At 36.2% G+C, this 17,789-nt stretch overlaps 1 protein-coding gene across 2 annotated transcripts in view; it reads right to left on the bottom strand.

Moving 5' to 3' along the window:
• LOC136339797 (neuronal growth regulator 1-like) overlaps positions 1-17,789 on the bottom strand; it is a 73,726-nt gene that overhangs the window by 38,775 nt on the left and 17,162 nt on the right. The window contains exons 1-3 of one of the 2 annotated variants that reach the window (XM_066283292.1): positions 14,890-14,987; positions 6,514-6,740; positions 3,333-3,543 (exon numbers count right to left, since the gene is read on the bottom strand). In XM_066283292.1, the coding sequence (XP_066139389.1) occupies positions 3,333-3,543; positions 6,514-6,740; positions 14,890-14,932 (481 nt within the window). In that variant the 5' untranslated portion in view covers positions 14,933-14,987. Of the gene's footprint in view, positions 1-3,332; positions 3,544-6,513; positions 6,741-14,889; positions 14,988-17,789 lie in introns of those variants that run through there. The other variant, XM_066283291.1, reaches the window with a different exon arrangement.

The raw sequence follows: 17,789 nt of genomic DNA, 5'->3' as shown, positions 1-17,789 counted from the left end.
AAATCATGTCTGGAATAGTTTATTTTAGAGGTATAACTGAAGTTCTTTTCCCGCACGGAAGCAGCAGTTATCTCTTAAAAAAATTTAGGACAATTTTAGAGCTGCTATTCCGGAGAATATTGGTTTAAATTGATGCAATGCGGATATTTCTTGTTCAAAATACAGACAAAATGGCAAAGTCGCGAGCTTAGCTGGGAACCTAATATGCGGCGCTTGTAAAAAGTGTTACAACACGTTTGCAACTTTCATAAATCCGACATTAAAAGAAACGTTTGAGCGAAATATTTTATTTCCAAAGAGGCATTTAATTCATTATTTTCGATGTTAAAATTTGTCACCCATGTCGAGCTACTCCTGCTAATTTTTTATTTTCAAAAGGGAAGGTACTCATTGTAGTATATCGAATGGAAAGTACTTCAGTAAAGTATACAACGGCACACCATGACTAAAATTGGATCTACAGATGCTCTAAAAAATATTTAACAAAGTCCACATCCTAAAGGGATTCGGAGCTTTAATCTTTGCTTCCTAGATAGACAATCTATTCCTATTTCTCTTTAAAAGAGAGTGAAGAGGTAGAAAGTCCAAACCGTCTTCGATGCAAACAATTTTTTGATACGAAACATTTGGGTTTTAATCGAATTAAGTGGTACCTGAATTGACTCGTCAGGCATCTACCACAGTCAGAAAAAAAAAAAAATGGATCGTTCATGTGAGAAGCAAAGAATTGAAATTTTAATCTTTTCGGGGCATGGAGATCGCCAAAGAACTTACGAAGAGATGTGTCTCATATTCAGTGAGAAATAGCCAGACCGACCTATTGATAAAAGTGTAGATTGCCTGCCGGATTAATAAAACTTTCAACATTGTGGAAGGGTGAAAGCTGCTCCAAAATGTGGAAGACCTCGAACAGTGGCGACAAAGCACTAGACATTCTTTTATATATCGATGAAAACCCCATACAGTTTACCAGCAAACTTGCAGACGAATATGATGTATCTGCAAAATCAATAAGAAATCTTTCAAAGCGAGAAAAATTTCATCCATATAAAGTTTCCTTACCCAAGAGTTGACGCTCGAAGATTTTGATCGCAGGATCGAAGTTTGTAAATTGATGTAAGAGAAAGACATTCAGAATAAAAGGTTCTTTTCTAGAATTTTAGTTCCGGATGAAGTAACGGTTTGCTTAAATTCATCTATTCATTGACGTAATTGGAACTACTAGTATATAAACAATGCTCGTTGGATGCAGACTCTGCATTCACAACATTCTAAAAAACTCAATATATGTGGATTGGTATAATCGGCCACCAGTTCGTCGATCCATTTTTCATAGAGGGGAACTTAAACAACGCATCATATTGGCACTTATTGCGAAACGAAATGTTTCCAGTTTTTCCTGGAAAAAATGCGGAACAAATAGCCAATAATACTTGGTTCGATCACGACAGCGTATCACCAGACTATGCTATGGCTGTGAAAGAGTACCTTGATGCGATTTTTCTTAGGAGATTGACCGGTAAAAGAGGAGCAATAGAATGGCCGCTACGATCTCCGGATTTTACGCTACTTGATTTTTTTTTGTGTCATCACTTGAAAAGTTCTGTTTACTGAACAGCCAACAAAATTTAGTTGATTTATATCTTAAAATAAGACGGAATTAAAATTAATAACAGAAGCGACACTGGATAATTGCATAAAACATTTCGAGGAACGGCTGAGTCATTGCCGAATTATTACTGGAGCGCAATTTGAGCATTTATTGCAGAAATTTCACTTTTGCTTAATGTAATATTGAATTACTTTATTGTGTATTTAGTAATTTAATTTGTTAAGGAAACTGTAAGTCTAATTATTGGTATGAAGGTATCGTTCTAACCCGTGTTGAATTACCTTCCATTTGATATAATTCAATGCATACCATTCCATTTGAAAATGACAAGTTATTATGAGAAGATGAATACGGGTGAAAATTTTTTAAATAAAAAATAATGCATTAAATGTCTTCTTTTACAAAAAGTTATATAAAGTAAACCATATTTTAATAATATCAGCTTTCTGAAACTTATAGACATTTTGCAATACTTTTTACAAGCGGTATATATTACTGTATGCTCCTGAATATGAGCCTCAATCAAAAACATCTAAGAGGATTACCGTTGACTGATGTAACCTGTAGGTGTGTTAATGCGGCAAAGACCGCCTCTACTGTACTAAATGAAGTTCCCTTTGGCATCTTTAGGGCCGATTTCCACTGAGAGTTAAACTCATGAGCTTTACAAAAAATTATCAAAATTACGACATGAAGTTTATTTTGCAGAAGCAATTCTTTTGAGGCTCTCGTATGTTAATATTGCCTCACAGAAATTTCTAATGCGAAGAATTTAAGGATTTTCCATTAGAGATACTAGTTGATAACTGTTGATTTTGTCGATTTAATATTTTTGTTATTACTGATATTTTATTTAATGTTAATTTATCCTTATAAGTATTTTTCTTATAAATACGTCAATAAAAGGAACTGGGTAATAATGCTAATAGCAACCATATTACCAATCAATTTGTCCTCAAAGATACCACTACTCCTCTATCGAAAATAGACCGGGATAGAGTAATCATAGCCTTTTACACGATTAAGAACTCATTGAACTTTTTTCCGTTAATAAGCCTGTTCGAAGTTATATGTCATTTTAATGAATGTTATGAGCTTTAGGGTGTGCCATGCGGTAAACGTAACCAGCCTCTGCATACTCCACGCTTACATCATTTCGACATTCATATATTGGACTCTTTAACTTCATAGGCATTTAGGCTCTAATTGTTTGAAACAATCACATTAAATATATCAACAGAGCATTACACTAATCATTACTCAAAACTCGTTACATCAAAACCAAAACTATCGTTTTGAAGTTCTAAATCTCAGCTAAACTAACCTGAACTGAAATATATATCCAGGTGTAAAAATTTGAAGCAGGTTTACAGGTCTTATCTATATCCGATAGCAACATTAGTTTTCATCACTTTTAAAATTTTTGTTTCGTGATGATACCAGATGTGTAATATTTGCATTGGACAACATCTATTTCCAGATGGTAGAGTTCAATAGCTAAATATTCTTCTCTTATATCGGCTGATCCGAGGCCTGGATAAAACTTCGAATCAGGAAATCATTAAAAGAAAAAACCCCTCTAAACGCTTTTTATTATACAGAGTAGGCGATAAACTTTGAATTTTTTTTTAACCGTTTCAAATAAGTTTCGTAACCTTTCTCGCACAAAGAATAAGCGTTTTAAGATGCACGACCCGGAATTCTATATCATCCAACTTACTTGTAACTTTCAACTCCACAAGTATACTCGTTGGAGGATGCGTCGATACTTGGCACTCATAAAGTCCCGCATCTGTAGGCAGCACGTGCTTGATCAACAGACCCCAGTTCTGCAGATGTCGAACGTGCTCCACCAAGAACCGATCATCGGTGTTATACGTGGTTACCCCCACAGTTAAAAGATGATAATCGTGCTTTCTTATCCACGACACCTGGAACAATGAACACTTGCCTTCAACACACACCATCAATGACACAAAATTCCTTATAAAGCAGCTCAGTTATCCGTTTTATAAGGGCATTATAAAATATTACTCGAAAGCTGCCATGAACTGAGCTCGTTAAATATTTCCGATCCATTAAACTCCTTGAGAAGTTTAAAGTGTTGTTGTTAAGAAACACGGAATGGATATTAAGTGAGTATATTTTTTGGGGGGCGAATTGTATTTGTGAGTAGGCGAATATAAAATGTCGAAGTTGAAATAAAACTTTCCAGAAGTGGAGTAAAGTGGCGATTTGTATGCAGTTTTTCTGATGAAAAATTGAGAGAGTTACAATGGAGTTTGCTGGTTGATGGATTTATTGAGCAGTGATTGTTTGTGCTATTGTTAGCCAAACCTGTTAGTGAGGATCAATATTTTGATAATTTAAGACGGAGCTAAATGATAACCAAATGGAGTTTCGGAATATGTACACGGGATTAGCCACCCCCATTATTCTATCGTTTTCCGGGAACGTTTATTATTTATTTCTTAAATTCCACAGTTCGCTATTTGCAAACATTTCTAAGTTGTGCTTCATCCAGGTAATGGGAAATTTTACTTTTATAAGCAATAAGAAATTTTATTCAAATTATCGGCAAATTTGTTATCCTAATACTTGTCGGAATTGAAGTACCTTCGAAACGAGCTAAACAAGCCACTGCCATGACAAAATCATGGCGAAATAAATCATTTAGCGTGTTTAATTTGCATTTATGAAATGTTTTCGCAAAAAGCCATCATTCTTTTCACATTTCGTAAGTTAATAAGTAGTTTCAAACTTCATAAAAGTGAAGGCGTGCAACTTCCTTCCCTAATTTACAGGTAAAAACTTTTATTTAACGGACATTTCCTGGCTAAAGGCATTGGAACAATTAATTAGCGACATACCAGACAGCTTAAAGGGCCCGTTAAAAAAAAGGGACAAAATTCAAACCGCTTATCTTTGCAAATAAATTCCGGTACGCAGTCTGTAAGGGAAAATTATTAATTAAAACTTTTAGCCCATTAAGTTTAATTGCTATCAATGAATTTAGGGAACATTTTTTAAAACCTTCGCCATTTTCGTATTAATTAGTACAAATTGAGGGGCTCGAATTTTTAAGGAGATTACGAATGTTTCAAATTTAGGCATTAGCTCCGTCGTGTTAGACTCGGATGTCGAAGCTTTTCTGGATTTAAAAGCTTTCGCCAAAATTGCTTCAATAAGCTTATTCAGATATTTTCCATCAAACAGCGATACATCCTACAAGACAATGTTCTGTCAGCCTGCATGATGTATGTGCAGGGAAAAACCAGTTCTCTAGTTCTTTCCTACTAATTGTTCTTTAATTAAATTATGAGCGGTTGCCTGTTCCATCTTAATGTTTCATGAGGTTCTGACCGGCGAAATTTAATTTTCCCGGCCACTGTTGAGCCAAAGAAAGCTGCTTGATAGATAAGGAAGTCTAGCAAGGAAACTGTCTGGAAATGAGGTGAAGCCTGATTTTGATTAGTTTCAGTCATGATTGAAGAAGAAAACAATACAGGTAAACAAATTAAAGTGGCTATTCTATGAAAAACTTATAATATTAAGTGGACAGAGCTCTTCGAGCTGAGGTCGGGAGGAATAACTCTAAACCAGGATCACTTGGTGATTCAGAATACTGGCTGTCTCTGATAGTTAGTAACCCGCACCGTGAACATTGCTGAAAGCACGGCCTAAACATGGGCGTAGGTGACTGCTATCATCTAGGTCTCATCGCAGAGTTTTACAACCTGATGATTCTTATTTGTTACATAAGAACATTTCAGACAGAACATGGACCACTATGTAACATGAGACTTGTACAGTTTCGTCTCCCTGGTTGGGAATAGGAGAGATTAATTTCTCTGAAGAGAGAATGTAGAGGATTTAACGACGTAGAAAGGCAAAAGCATAAATTGTTATGGATTTTGGTGACGCCTTCCCCACATGTAAGATTCTCACATGACACATAAGGATTAGGACCCTGACACCTACGTGGTTCGCAATGGGGACTGCGTTCAAGGGCCTTCAAGATTATTAATTGGAATCACACGAGTTGCTCGCTCGTCAGTGCGCTAGTGGGCAGTCAACTGGTGCAATTACATCATTCTGGTTCCCTGGGCGACTTTTACGTTTTTGCTTACATGGTTTCTCTACTGTAGGCTTTTCCCACCGAACTATCATTTCGTCGAAATAGGACCGAGTTCAATCGTCCATTCATGACATTTATTCAGTACTGTCAAGTGAATATAAAATATCAATAATCGTACGTTGATATTGACGTGAACTAACGATACGAACGACTTTCCCCTCATTTAATTTCTATAAAATTCTAGACATCTTAATCTCTCCCGAATTCCACTCGAGATTCGACAAAAATAAAACTTCAATAGTATCAAAGAAACGCATCACCACTAAACCCATTGAAAACCCTCTCATCCCATATTCCACCCCGGAAGAAAACCCTTCGCTCGCTCGCTCGCTAACAATGCAAACTCCTTTATCGCACACGTTGTATAAACAACCGTTCCGGACATCATTTATCACTCCAGAAAGCAGATTTTTTTCTTCGATAACGGAAAGATTATTTCCTGGAATGGCTGACGACCTGATTGAAGCCTGGAAATTTTCTGTACCTATCGTTCCAAGCCAAATACCTGTCAATTTGTATGAATGCTAGATTGATTTTTACAGTCCATTTAATTTCTTGCGGGCATTCGAGTGGATAAATTGAAGGACCGGTCGAGAAGGGATGGTTCTTATAATATGTGCATAAAATTTCGTTCTTTCAGGAAGATAATCAGGTTTTCATGGATCTAAAGGACGTAAATGTCCCGCTTTACGCATAAGATTATTTACTTTCAAAAAGCTAAATAATAAACCTCAAGAGATTGATGTGAAAACTTGATACTTACCACCCCATTGCTAAATTTCCTAACTACACAGGGCAACGTTGCCGTGCCTCCGGTTTGAGCAACTACAACTGTACAATTTTCGGTAATAAAAACTGTCTGTTTCCCATTGTGAGATGCCGATTTTACAGCGTTGCCGATGCCAAGCATAGCTTCTTTGGTTTTCCTGTGTTGCTCGCCGTAACTTCTTCTATGACGGACAAACAACGAGAGGTCCAAGTCTAATGTATCTGAAAAAAGACCAGAGAAAATTGGTTGATAAAAGACCAGAATGAAATATACCAGAGCAGGGAGTTCCGAGTAGGTTTTATAAATTTTTAGGGGCTCAAGGTTTCTCTGTTAAGTATATTTTCATTTCACTCGGGAGCCTCCGACCAAGCTCTTTATGGGACAAAATGACTTTCATATTAATAGAGCTCTCGAGATATATATGAGAATCTGGATAAATATCTAGATAGCCCGAATTAAGTAAAAACTCACAGTCTTTACCTCATGTTCCATATTTTAGCATTAACTGTGAAAATATGGCAGTGGCACGAAAATTCTGAAACTTTCATTGCGTGCTGACATGAAGGAATGACAATCTCCCACGATTAAAATTCTCAAGTTTTTAATAGTCGCTGAGCATGGATTGTTAAATTTATAATAGTCATAATAATTAATTTTTATGTCACTGTATTTGTTGTTTTATAAATGATACTGGTTAGCGTGATCTACGAACTATGGAGCCTGAGTGAAATAAATTAAAAGCGGAGGTTTGCATGTTCAGAGGGGAACTCATATTTCGTGAATTAGCTTTTTAAAATGAAAAAAGAGAATATGTTCCAGCTATTTTTCTCAATAGAAAAAAAAATTAATCGCATCATGAGACGTGATTGAAGCTAAGAATTTCCCCGCATATGTGAGTAATATTTCCAGTTTTATTCAGAGTCATCTGTCTCTGTATCAAGTCCGTGGCTGTTCACATATAAACCTGTTCAGGCTGTTAATATCTGTCTTGGAGATATATGAAAAGTTGCTAAACCGGCACTAGTTCCATACGTTCAAATCCAATTTGGTTAGATATTGATAAACTGGTATAATTAATAACCGAATATGTAATCAAATTCAGACGTTTGGAATTTGGTACTACTTTTATTTTAGGAAACAAACACCAGTGAATGTTTGGAATGACACGTAATAAGAGCAGTAAGTTTTGGTAATAGAAAGGGCCACTAATTCCTACAAATTCATATAGAAAGAATTTCTGATAAATTAACCTGGAATCATGTTATCAGAAAAACAATTTCCAGAGTAAGATAAGGGAGAGATATATAATGTGCCAACTTTTTTAAGGGTCAAATTATGAACTTGTCGCCCTTTTTATATATAATATATCCCCGGATGGGGTTGCCAAGAGTAGAGTTTCTATTTTTTTTTATGAGAAAATATGTTTTTCACGAATGTTTTTGCTTGTTCCCAACCGTTGAGTCGGTTTTCGCCGTTTCAATTTTCCTTTTCGCTACAGAGAAATGTCGCAAAATAGGTCCAAAAATTCATTCTTGTTTTCATGGCAGTCATAAACAAAACTTATGTTAAGTGACAATGTCGTCACAAGGGTCACAAATTTACCTGAAACAGAGCTATGGCAAAGGTGATTATGTAATTCGTAGAGTTATCGAGCAATGCTATCAAAAGCGCCTGTATCATCTCAAAATGTGGTGCAAAAAACTGATCAAGAAATAGTAAACTACATATTAGATGTAAAGAGAACAGAACTAGATCGAGATGAAGATGACGCTACAACTCTTAATGTAGTGGATTCAGTTCAAAATAATCCAAAATTTTCTCTACGGCGAAGATTACTTCAATTAAGAATAAGTAAAAGGAATTTTTAAAAAATATTGAAACAACTGAAGATTCATTCCTCCGCATCAGTTCTTAACTTATATATTATATTATTATTATAACCGGGCTCTCAAGCGTTCTTAATCACACTTGAGAGCCCGGAGATCAAGCAGAACGTTTGGATTTTTGTCTGTGGATGGGCGCTCAACTCATGGATCATCAATACATTTGTCGAGATTATATTTTCTTATGAAACCACGTTGTCTACCAATGGTATGCTTCCATCTAAACACGTTAGGTGTTGCAGCCATTGAAAGCGCTCGTAATTAACAATATTCGGCTTAAATGAACGCATGGTGTGCAATTTATTGAAATGGTAAAATTTATTCATTTTTGTTTGTGTTTGAAATTTTTAATTGGAGTTTCCTTTTTTTGTTGATTTATCGCAAAAAAAACTTAATAAACAAAAGTCTTGATTACGGTCGCTATGAAAATGGAAATAAGACTTAAAAAATATTTCAAATAATGGACCTATTTTTCGATATTTCCCTATAATAAAAAGGAAAATTGAAACTGTGAAAACTGATTTAACCGTTTTGGAACAAGCAAAAACTTTCCGAAAGAATAGATTTTTCCCTTAAAATGAAAAATAAAAAATGTTCTCCTCTTGGCGACATTTTATATAGAAAACAGATTTATTTTTTGACCTTTCAATTTGGCTCAATTGCATGTAAAAAACTTTTATATTATTGATTAGCAACTGATTGGGACCCACAGAAAATTGATTTGGCAAAATGAAACTTTGGGCGACCGCGGCACCCATTTAAGGATTCCGTCGTATCTCAAGCGTCTTTCGATGAATTTCCTTCCCTCAATTTTAATATAATATGTACATCACGTGGCACCCTAAGTAAAATTGTATCAAAGTGTATAGTAAGCCAATAAATGAAATTCCCTTACATAAAAAGGTCCCTTTTCGTACGGAGAGTTTACTCGCTATTAGGCGCTCTGTGAGGCATACTAAATAAAATCACGAATGAAAATCTATAACTACTGAATATTTTAGACTATCTCAAAAGTTTTAACCACAATCCATTGCTAGATATTGCAGACTAGATTGTACAATTTGTAATAGTAATGATATTTCGGAACTATAACTGCCAATTAAGTTCTACCCTCCTTGGCGAGTTATCAGAGGTTGATTCAAGAAAACTATGTAATTAAAGTTTGCGTCTTGATCAGCAGAATAGAATTTTAGGGGCTTAAATTTCAAGAGTGAATTCACATGAGAACATATTCGAACATATACACGTCAAAAGTCTTAGATCACCTATACAGGATGTAACAGAGCATCATGTAGATACTTCAGGTTAGTATTACCTGAAGTATATCAGGTAGTACTTAGTAAAATGAGAAAAAATACTAATACATCCATAGTTAAAAACGCACCATTTTTTATCTACAGGGTGACAAAGTTCAATTTTTTTAATTTCTTGCTATTTTCTTTCGTATGCCTAAAGATAACTTAACAAAATTTCGTATTCCTGTGTAATTAAGAGCTTCTACAAGGAAATGCCCAAATCGTAGATCTCCATGTACAGGGTCTTGCTTCCTTGGTTACATGCTTTATTTGGCTTCTTAACTTTTTGGAACACCCTATACGAATTCTGATTTCGCATTTAGATTCCTTCCTCATTTCTTGAACTTTTTGATCTCTTGCATTATTATCATATCCTTCACCATTTACGAAAAATTTACATAAATAGTTACCGATACCTATTAAGAAAAGAGTAAGGGAAGCAAGAGAAAATCTGAAACATTTCTCAATAATGAATCATATGTATCAAATTAGCGAAGTAACAGAAAAGGTTAGTGAATTTAAATGAAAACAAAACTGTAGAAACTGCTGAAAATGTCCTCGCCTTACTAGGATGCGAGATTCTATTCTGTGCCTCACAAACCGGCGGACTCTTTCAAAAATACTAAAAGCGAATAATTTCACATGAAGTCACTATTCTGTTTCGCAATTTTTCCACTGTGTCAATTGGGACCTGTCATACTAACGATCTAAGATGTCCCCAGAAAAAAAGTCCAGGATATTCAGGTCTGGGGATTTAGGAGGCCATGACTGAGGAACTCCACAACCAATCCAACAGTGGCGATAATGCTGGTTCAGGAACTCTCTTACTTCGAGGCTAAAACGAGCTGACGCACCATCGTCCATGAACCACGTTTGGATTCTAAGGAGACGAGAACCTCTTGTAAGAGCACGGGAAGATCTTCTTTTGAGGAACCGATGATAATTACCTCCCTTTTAACCTTGCCGGCAGAAAAAATGGTCCCATCAAATAATCGTCAACAATTCCTGCCCACATGTTCACAAAACACTGTTGTCGGAAATTATTTCCTCGCACTAAACGCGGATTTTCATCTCCTCGAAAATGTTCATTATGGAAATTTCGGATGTCGTTCCTCGAAGAGCTTTATCACTGAATAAAATCAAAGTTGCAAACAACGGATTTTAAGCCAACATTTTTAGGAACATTCACAAAAATTCAAGCGTAGAGGAAAAGTCTCGTGGGAGAGGAACTTGAACCCTTGTGACGTGGCAAGGATACATCAATTTATCAATTAAAATTCTCCAGACCAGCATAAAAGAAACATTTAAAGTTGTCGCAATTTTTCTGGGTTCCGTTTGCTGTCTCCAAACCATTGGATTTCTTAAATGTTCCAGTTTCACATAGCCGAATTTGACTATTTGTCAACATTCTTGGATCTGCTGGTAGTGTTCGATTAAGATATTTGTGTGAGTAGAGTCTGCGTGTTTCATAAAAACTGCCTTGGCCATAAATCAAATGGATCTGTGCATATTCGTGATTGGTCAATCATCATAACATAGTAAACACCTTAAGAACATTTGGAAACACGAAACGAAAGAAACGACTGAATGCTAAACGTTAAAAAAGCAAAATTAATCTGGAACTTAACTAAAACTTGTCCAACCTACGTAGTTTTTCTACCCTTAATATTTAAAACGCATCGTTGGCTATTTATGCAAATTTTTCGTAAATGGTGAAAGATACGAGAATAATTCAATAGAGCAAGAAGTTAAAGAAATGAGGAAGGAATCTAAATGCGGAATCAGACTTCACAAGGGTGTCCCAAAAAAAGTTAAGAAGCAAAAAATAGCACGTAACCGAGGGAAACATAAGACTGTGTATACGGAGGCCCATGATTTTGACATTTTCTGGTAGAGGCCCTCAACGACACAGAAATACGAAATTTCATTAAGTTATCGTTAGGCATGAGAAAGAAAATGGCAAAAAACGAATTCATGATTCAGCTAAACTCAGTTGTTTTCCTCATTATGGTAAAAATTTCACGTATTTAGCGAGCAAAAAAACAATAAAAATATGCCGATAACGCATCCTTACTTTATTGTCATTGTTTTTGCAAATATTGGTAGAAACAAACGTATTCAGGCAAGTGATCAATGTACCCAATCTGTTTTTTAATTTTTTGTGTATTAATAACATCAGGTTGGGACAATTCTGCGTTTAACCGAGCGAAAATTACACGTCGCAGGGCATTCGAATCATCTAGATATCGGAAATCGTAGCCATTCCCAGATCATCTGTGGTGTGAATAGTACATAGATATCAACAATTTGATACGGTGGAAAACAGATTACGTAGTGTACGTCCTCAAGTGGCTAGCGAAAGGGAGGATCGTTATTTGGTTTAATGTGCCCACAAACACCGCACAGCTTCAACTTCAGCTCTCAGGGGCCCAGTGTCAGACTGGATAATGGAAATTTGCCTAGCAGAAGACCATGACGGGTCCCTACTTTTCTTGCAAGGCATCGTGCTGCTCGTCTCCAATAGGCGCGAGAGCATAGGGGTTAGTTTGTGCATCGGCGTAGGTGTTATTTACATATGAAACCAGATTTGAACTGGTTAGTGATGACAATCGACGAAGAGTCTGGAGAGGACCACGTCGTCAAGAGCGACTTAATTTTCCCCATGAAATTGCACCCTATCAAGGGATTATCGCAATGTTTCGGGGGGAATAATGTTTAACAGCTGCACGACACAGACTGCACTTCGCATACCACAGAATATGTCCAATCAAATTCACATCAAATCAATTATTACGTCCATTATCTATCCGATACGTAACGAACATGGTAAAAATTTTGCGTTTACGGATGGCAATGCCCGACCGCATAGCGCAAGGATTCGGCAGAGACTTGATGCCGCAGATTGAATTGGCCAGCCAATTCATCTGATATGAGTCCTATTGAAAACATGTGGGATTTAATTGCTAGAGCCATTCACAATCTCATCAACCGATCTTAGATTGCAGATGAATTAGTGGGAGAGCAAGGGAAAAATATTCCATAAGAGACCATCAATCTCTTTATTTTATCAGTGAACGGACGTGTTAATTTGTTATAGGCGTGCGGAGGAAGTCATACCGACTATTTGTCAGTGTATAACATGTTTTATTACATTTTTGAATTAAATAAATTTTGGCAATGAAATCATACAGTTATTATTTCTCATTTTTCTACGTGTCCCAGCTTGTGGAAAACAGTCCTATTACGAACCAAGTTCAAACTAAGATAATTATTTTGGTGATAGTTTATTTTTGAACGCAGGTTGCATTTATGGCAAAGGGAAACACTGCCTTAGGGCGGTAGAGCAATAGATATTTGAAAATGTTTCAAGGAGTAGTGACTACTACTTCCACTTCAAGAAATGAGGGTGCATGATACTCTCTCTCTGACACACTACATATACGGGGCAATTCTGAATCGGAACAACTTTAAGTACCATTTCAGATTAGCATTAGGTTTCAGATCGCATCACATCAGATTCAGTTATAATCATTACAGTCAATAACTTGTCGAATAAAGCTATTTTTTTTAACTCAAGTTGTGTAAGTGCGTAAATCCCAGATTCTCTTTTTATTGGATTTTCTCTGTGATATTCAAAGTTCGTTATGTGAAATCAACTAAATGCCGATGGAAAGAAAAGCACGCGACGAAGAAGAAAATGCGTTCCAACCGGTACCACCCTGGATACTAATACTGATTGGGCAAAGTTTAGTGTTTTTGCTTTAAATTTTGCATATTTCTACAGTTAACAAGTGAGACTATAGGAGATTTACGGTGTATGAAAACATGAATAACGCTGTGCTAAGAAGGTTACAGGGGGTTAATCGAAGTCTGGCTCGAAATGTATTAAGGGAAGCTCTCCAAGGGTTGATATATGTCACCGACAGAACTATTACGTAATCTTCGAAATTGAGGAATTAAATTAATAATCCTGGCATCGAAGTAAGCAAATAAAGAGGTGAAACATTTTTGCGATGACAAGGAAAATGGACTAGAATACGAATAGCCTTACTATAGGGGAGATTTCAAAGAGTGAAATATTTACAGTTACAAAGTTATCTGCAAGACGAGAAAGTCTTATTTTATAGCACAAGCCCTGTAGCCTGGTTTACGGCTCGCCTTGGAGGCTTGAACATATATGCTTATCGGATTTTCGTCCCACTTTAGTTGATAATTTATCAATTTTTATTATACTTTTTGATTTTACAAAACTACAGAAGTAACGCGTTTCCGAAGAAAAGTACAGTTTTCCAAGCTTCCTGTATTATTTCGGAAAGAGACGGAACAAGGAAACAAAATGATAGATCGAAAAGTGATTAACTTTCCGGTCTTAAACGACATAATGTTACTTTCAGGTAGAAAAACTGAACAGAAACTATGTGCTTTGTAGCTAGTGATATGAAAGTTCTCTCCTGCATAAAAATATATTTCAGCTATTTTTAGACACTCTTTATCAAAATGACAGGAACTTTTCCCTCTACAAACTTTGAATTGTCAAATATAATTACAACTCATATTGGCAAGAAACGAAATGAAGTTGACCGGTAATCCTTTGAGCTACTATGCCACAACTTGGCAAAAACTACGGGTTGACCAAGATAACATTTGGAAGAGGGTCACTTGCCACAACTTAAATTAACCGCCGTTCACCAACAACATAAGTTTTCCCTCACACGATGGAAAACATTTTGATTTATCCATCGTGATATAGATACGATAAGTGCAATTTTTTCTTAAATAATATATTATAATCTAATGGAGTCAATGCTACGAGGTTAAGATCTCCTCGACTTTTATAGAGTCATCCAATGCGAGCTGCTTTATAGGTCTCGTCTCTTAGCACAGTTTACAGTCGGTTAACACCTAATATTTAAAAAGCTAAAGTGTTCCTACGGGAACAGTGAGTTCAAAAATCAAATGAAAAGAATATAGCGACGGTAGTAATATTTTACGGGCAGTTGGAACTGAAGTGAAGAGAGAACAGTTGGAAGACGAACAAGGGATTGAGGGGTGAGAAGCTTCTCTTCGACGGGTAGAAACTTTTCTGAAATATTCAAATAGTTCCAAGGTAGACTGCGATATCTGTCAATCTTGCGTTCCGAATTACATGACAGAGAAAGGGCAAGAACCATGAATAAAATTTAGGAACTCACATGCAGTTTCTAGTCGACTTTCACAATCGCCCTGAATGTCCATCGATCGATAAGTCCACCAATAAAAGTGGGTAAATGTTGCTTGGGAATTAGCTATTGCTGTGTTTAAACACGCCGTATGGTTTACTTGAAGAGGTGTGATATTCTCGAAAGTCGAACTAATCGAAGTGATTTATGATACGGACATTCTGGCTAGACGCAAGCGCAAGAGCCATTCTGTGTAAGTCGTTTGGTCAGAATACTGCTCTGCCAATGGCACCACTAATATCCATGCCCGTTTTCTACCGGTTGGCTTAATTGTGTAAAAACTGGAGTTTTCCACTTCCATCCCCCCCCCCCCTAAGGGGGGAGGACCCTTGAAGTTGTGTCACTACCTTCATAAAATTAAAAGAAGAGGAACTTTTGTCCATTTAAACATTAACTTAAAATTAATAGTAATGGAAATATCCATTAATACAAAAATATATTAATGTTTTTATATATAGTAGAAACGCAAATAAGGTTAATATAATGTTAAAACTCCAGTTTTTGCATTCTCTTTGTTACAGAAAAAAAATCTTGCGGACGGAAAAAAAATATAAATCAACTCAAAATGCTCCCTAAAAAAAAACCTAAAACTGAATTTTCAATTTGCCATCCCACGAAGCTTTTTTTTTATTTATGTCAGAGCTGTAGAACAGTCAATTATCCTCTATCAGTCTCTTTATCAATTTTTCCCATCACGGATCAACATGCAGGACAGGCTGCTATTATATCGACGCACTTATAGTTTTTCCTCTCTATCGGCTTTATAACCGATAGAACCGCCAGTTAATTAGAACCTTTTATAGGAGCTGCAGGCTTTGATGTAGCCTATTATCGGACTAAATTGCTATTTAAATGACAAAATTACTTCGAGTACTTTAACAATGCAATTGTTTTGTATACATCCAATAGAATAATAATTACCCCGTGGCCCCTTTTGAAATTATTTATTGAAAATCCCTGTATTTTTATTATCCCCTCTCGATAATACGGACTCAAAATGTGTCAATAAACTCGTTCTAAATCTGCTTTTTTTTTCAAAAGACGATATTACGATTTATGACGGTTTATCTGGCGTTTATTGCCAATCCGGTGGCTGTATAAAACATCTATATAAATGCAGGACGACATCCCATCAAAGTTGATGTTATACGTTATTCTGAAATCTCCAAAAGTGGTGGGAATCCTCGAATATATCGCGGAACAACTCTTCAAATCTTATCAGTTTATTTTTATGTCCTTTGGGTGGTAAGTGGTTTTGATTTTTGTCATAAATTTCTAGGGCCTCGGCGATGAATTTTCCAATAAAAGGGTGATGCTTTTTTGTAGGGTCTAGGTTAAAAATGAATTTCGTGCGGTGCAGCCGTTGAGATTTCTAAATTAGAGCACAAGAGCTCAGAACCCTGAAAAAATTTCTTTCGGATGTTAAAAATGTACGTGTGGATCGTTTTAAGATCTTTGACCTAGAATACATAAGACGCTTAGACGGAAATAAGGGGTCGAATAAAGATGTTTCTTTCGCATAAAATGCTAAACTAGAACGGTAAGAGAGCCGCCTTATCATTTATTAAAATATTACTTTTCCTTCTTTTGCCTATCCCCGCTTCGAAAGAACATATTTCAACTTCAGACGGATGAAATATTGGGTTTTTCGCGAATTGAAACCCAAGTCAAAGGTTCTCAATGTAGCTACAGTATTTTTTAAACATTTGACGGATCTCCACCTTTTTCTTTTTCATATGATTTAGTATTGAGGCTTTCAAATACTTAAATTTTCCTGCTTCGCCTTTCAACATCTGGAATAAGAATTTCGTTTTCATTTTCATTTAAAGTGAAATATTCTCATTTACTAAAGAGTCATTAAACATAGTGATACAAAAATGATTTGTGATAAAGAAAACACACACTTAAAAAATTTTTTACTTGGCTCGATGAACAGAGTCGAACTTTCGTATCATTTCAATTCATCAAATTTACTAAATCGTCGAATCTGTGGACCGATCTTATTGAAATACGAGGTGGAAATACCAACCTGAACGGTCAGTGATTGATCGAAGCTCATCCCTTCTTTTTATTGCGGCGCACGTAAGGTAGGGCGAAACCTCGGGAAAATACACCAATCTCTTATACCCAGTACATCCATTGGATGCGACTAAGATAAGTTCAGCAAAGCTTCAAACCCTTTAAGGGACCCAACTTCGAGCTTGGATATTTCCTACCTCTGCGGCTTCCGGACTCCATTGTCTCTTCGTGGATAGCGAATGAAATAACGAAGATGAAAAACTCAGTATAGCCGAAGAAAGTAACCGGCACCTAAACACCCTGAACGATGCTCAGAATACATATCTCAGATATTTTCAAGCATTTCTTTTTTACAATTTGTCGAATTAATAAAAATAACTCAAATTTCAACTTGCCTCAGACATGCAGCCTCGTTTCCAGCGCTATCTAAAAGTCCTTGTGAGTTTAATTAGCTCACGTTGTTTAGTTAGAATGTTTTTGTCCAGAGAGGTCATAATATATTATCTACGTGGGATCCCGTGTATTCCGTAACTTTCCCATTTAAACCTCAGAAAATGTTTCACCCTGGTCTATAAGCTATACCCTTAGTGGCCACAGCAGACCCTTGCCTTGATATAAAATTTAAAGGGTAGCACCCGAGATGTGTACAACATAGTCCGACTATGTCGTATACATCTCGTCGTATATTATCACTTATCACACCGGTCTCGATGGTTTTCATGGTTTAGCAGTTAGTAATTAATTTAAACACTAATATAAACTTTGCTGTCTAGTTTATTCCACTTTTAGATATTTTTTGTTCGTAAGCGCTTTGATCTTTTGAAATTCTGGTCGATAAAATACGGCCCGGAATA

The sequence above is a fragment of the Euwallacea fornicatus genome, chromosome 6 (assembly GCF_040115645.1).
Source record: "Euwallacea fornicatus isolate EFF26 chromosome 6, ASM4011564v1, whole genome shotgun sequence".
Lineage (NCBI taxonomy): Eukaryota > Metazoa > Arthropoda > Insecta > Coleoptera > Curculionidae > Euwallacea > Euwallacea fornicatus.
Note: the sequence above shows the minus strand (reverse complement) of the source record. Positions and strands in the feature narration are given on the sequence as shown.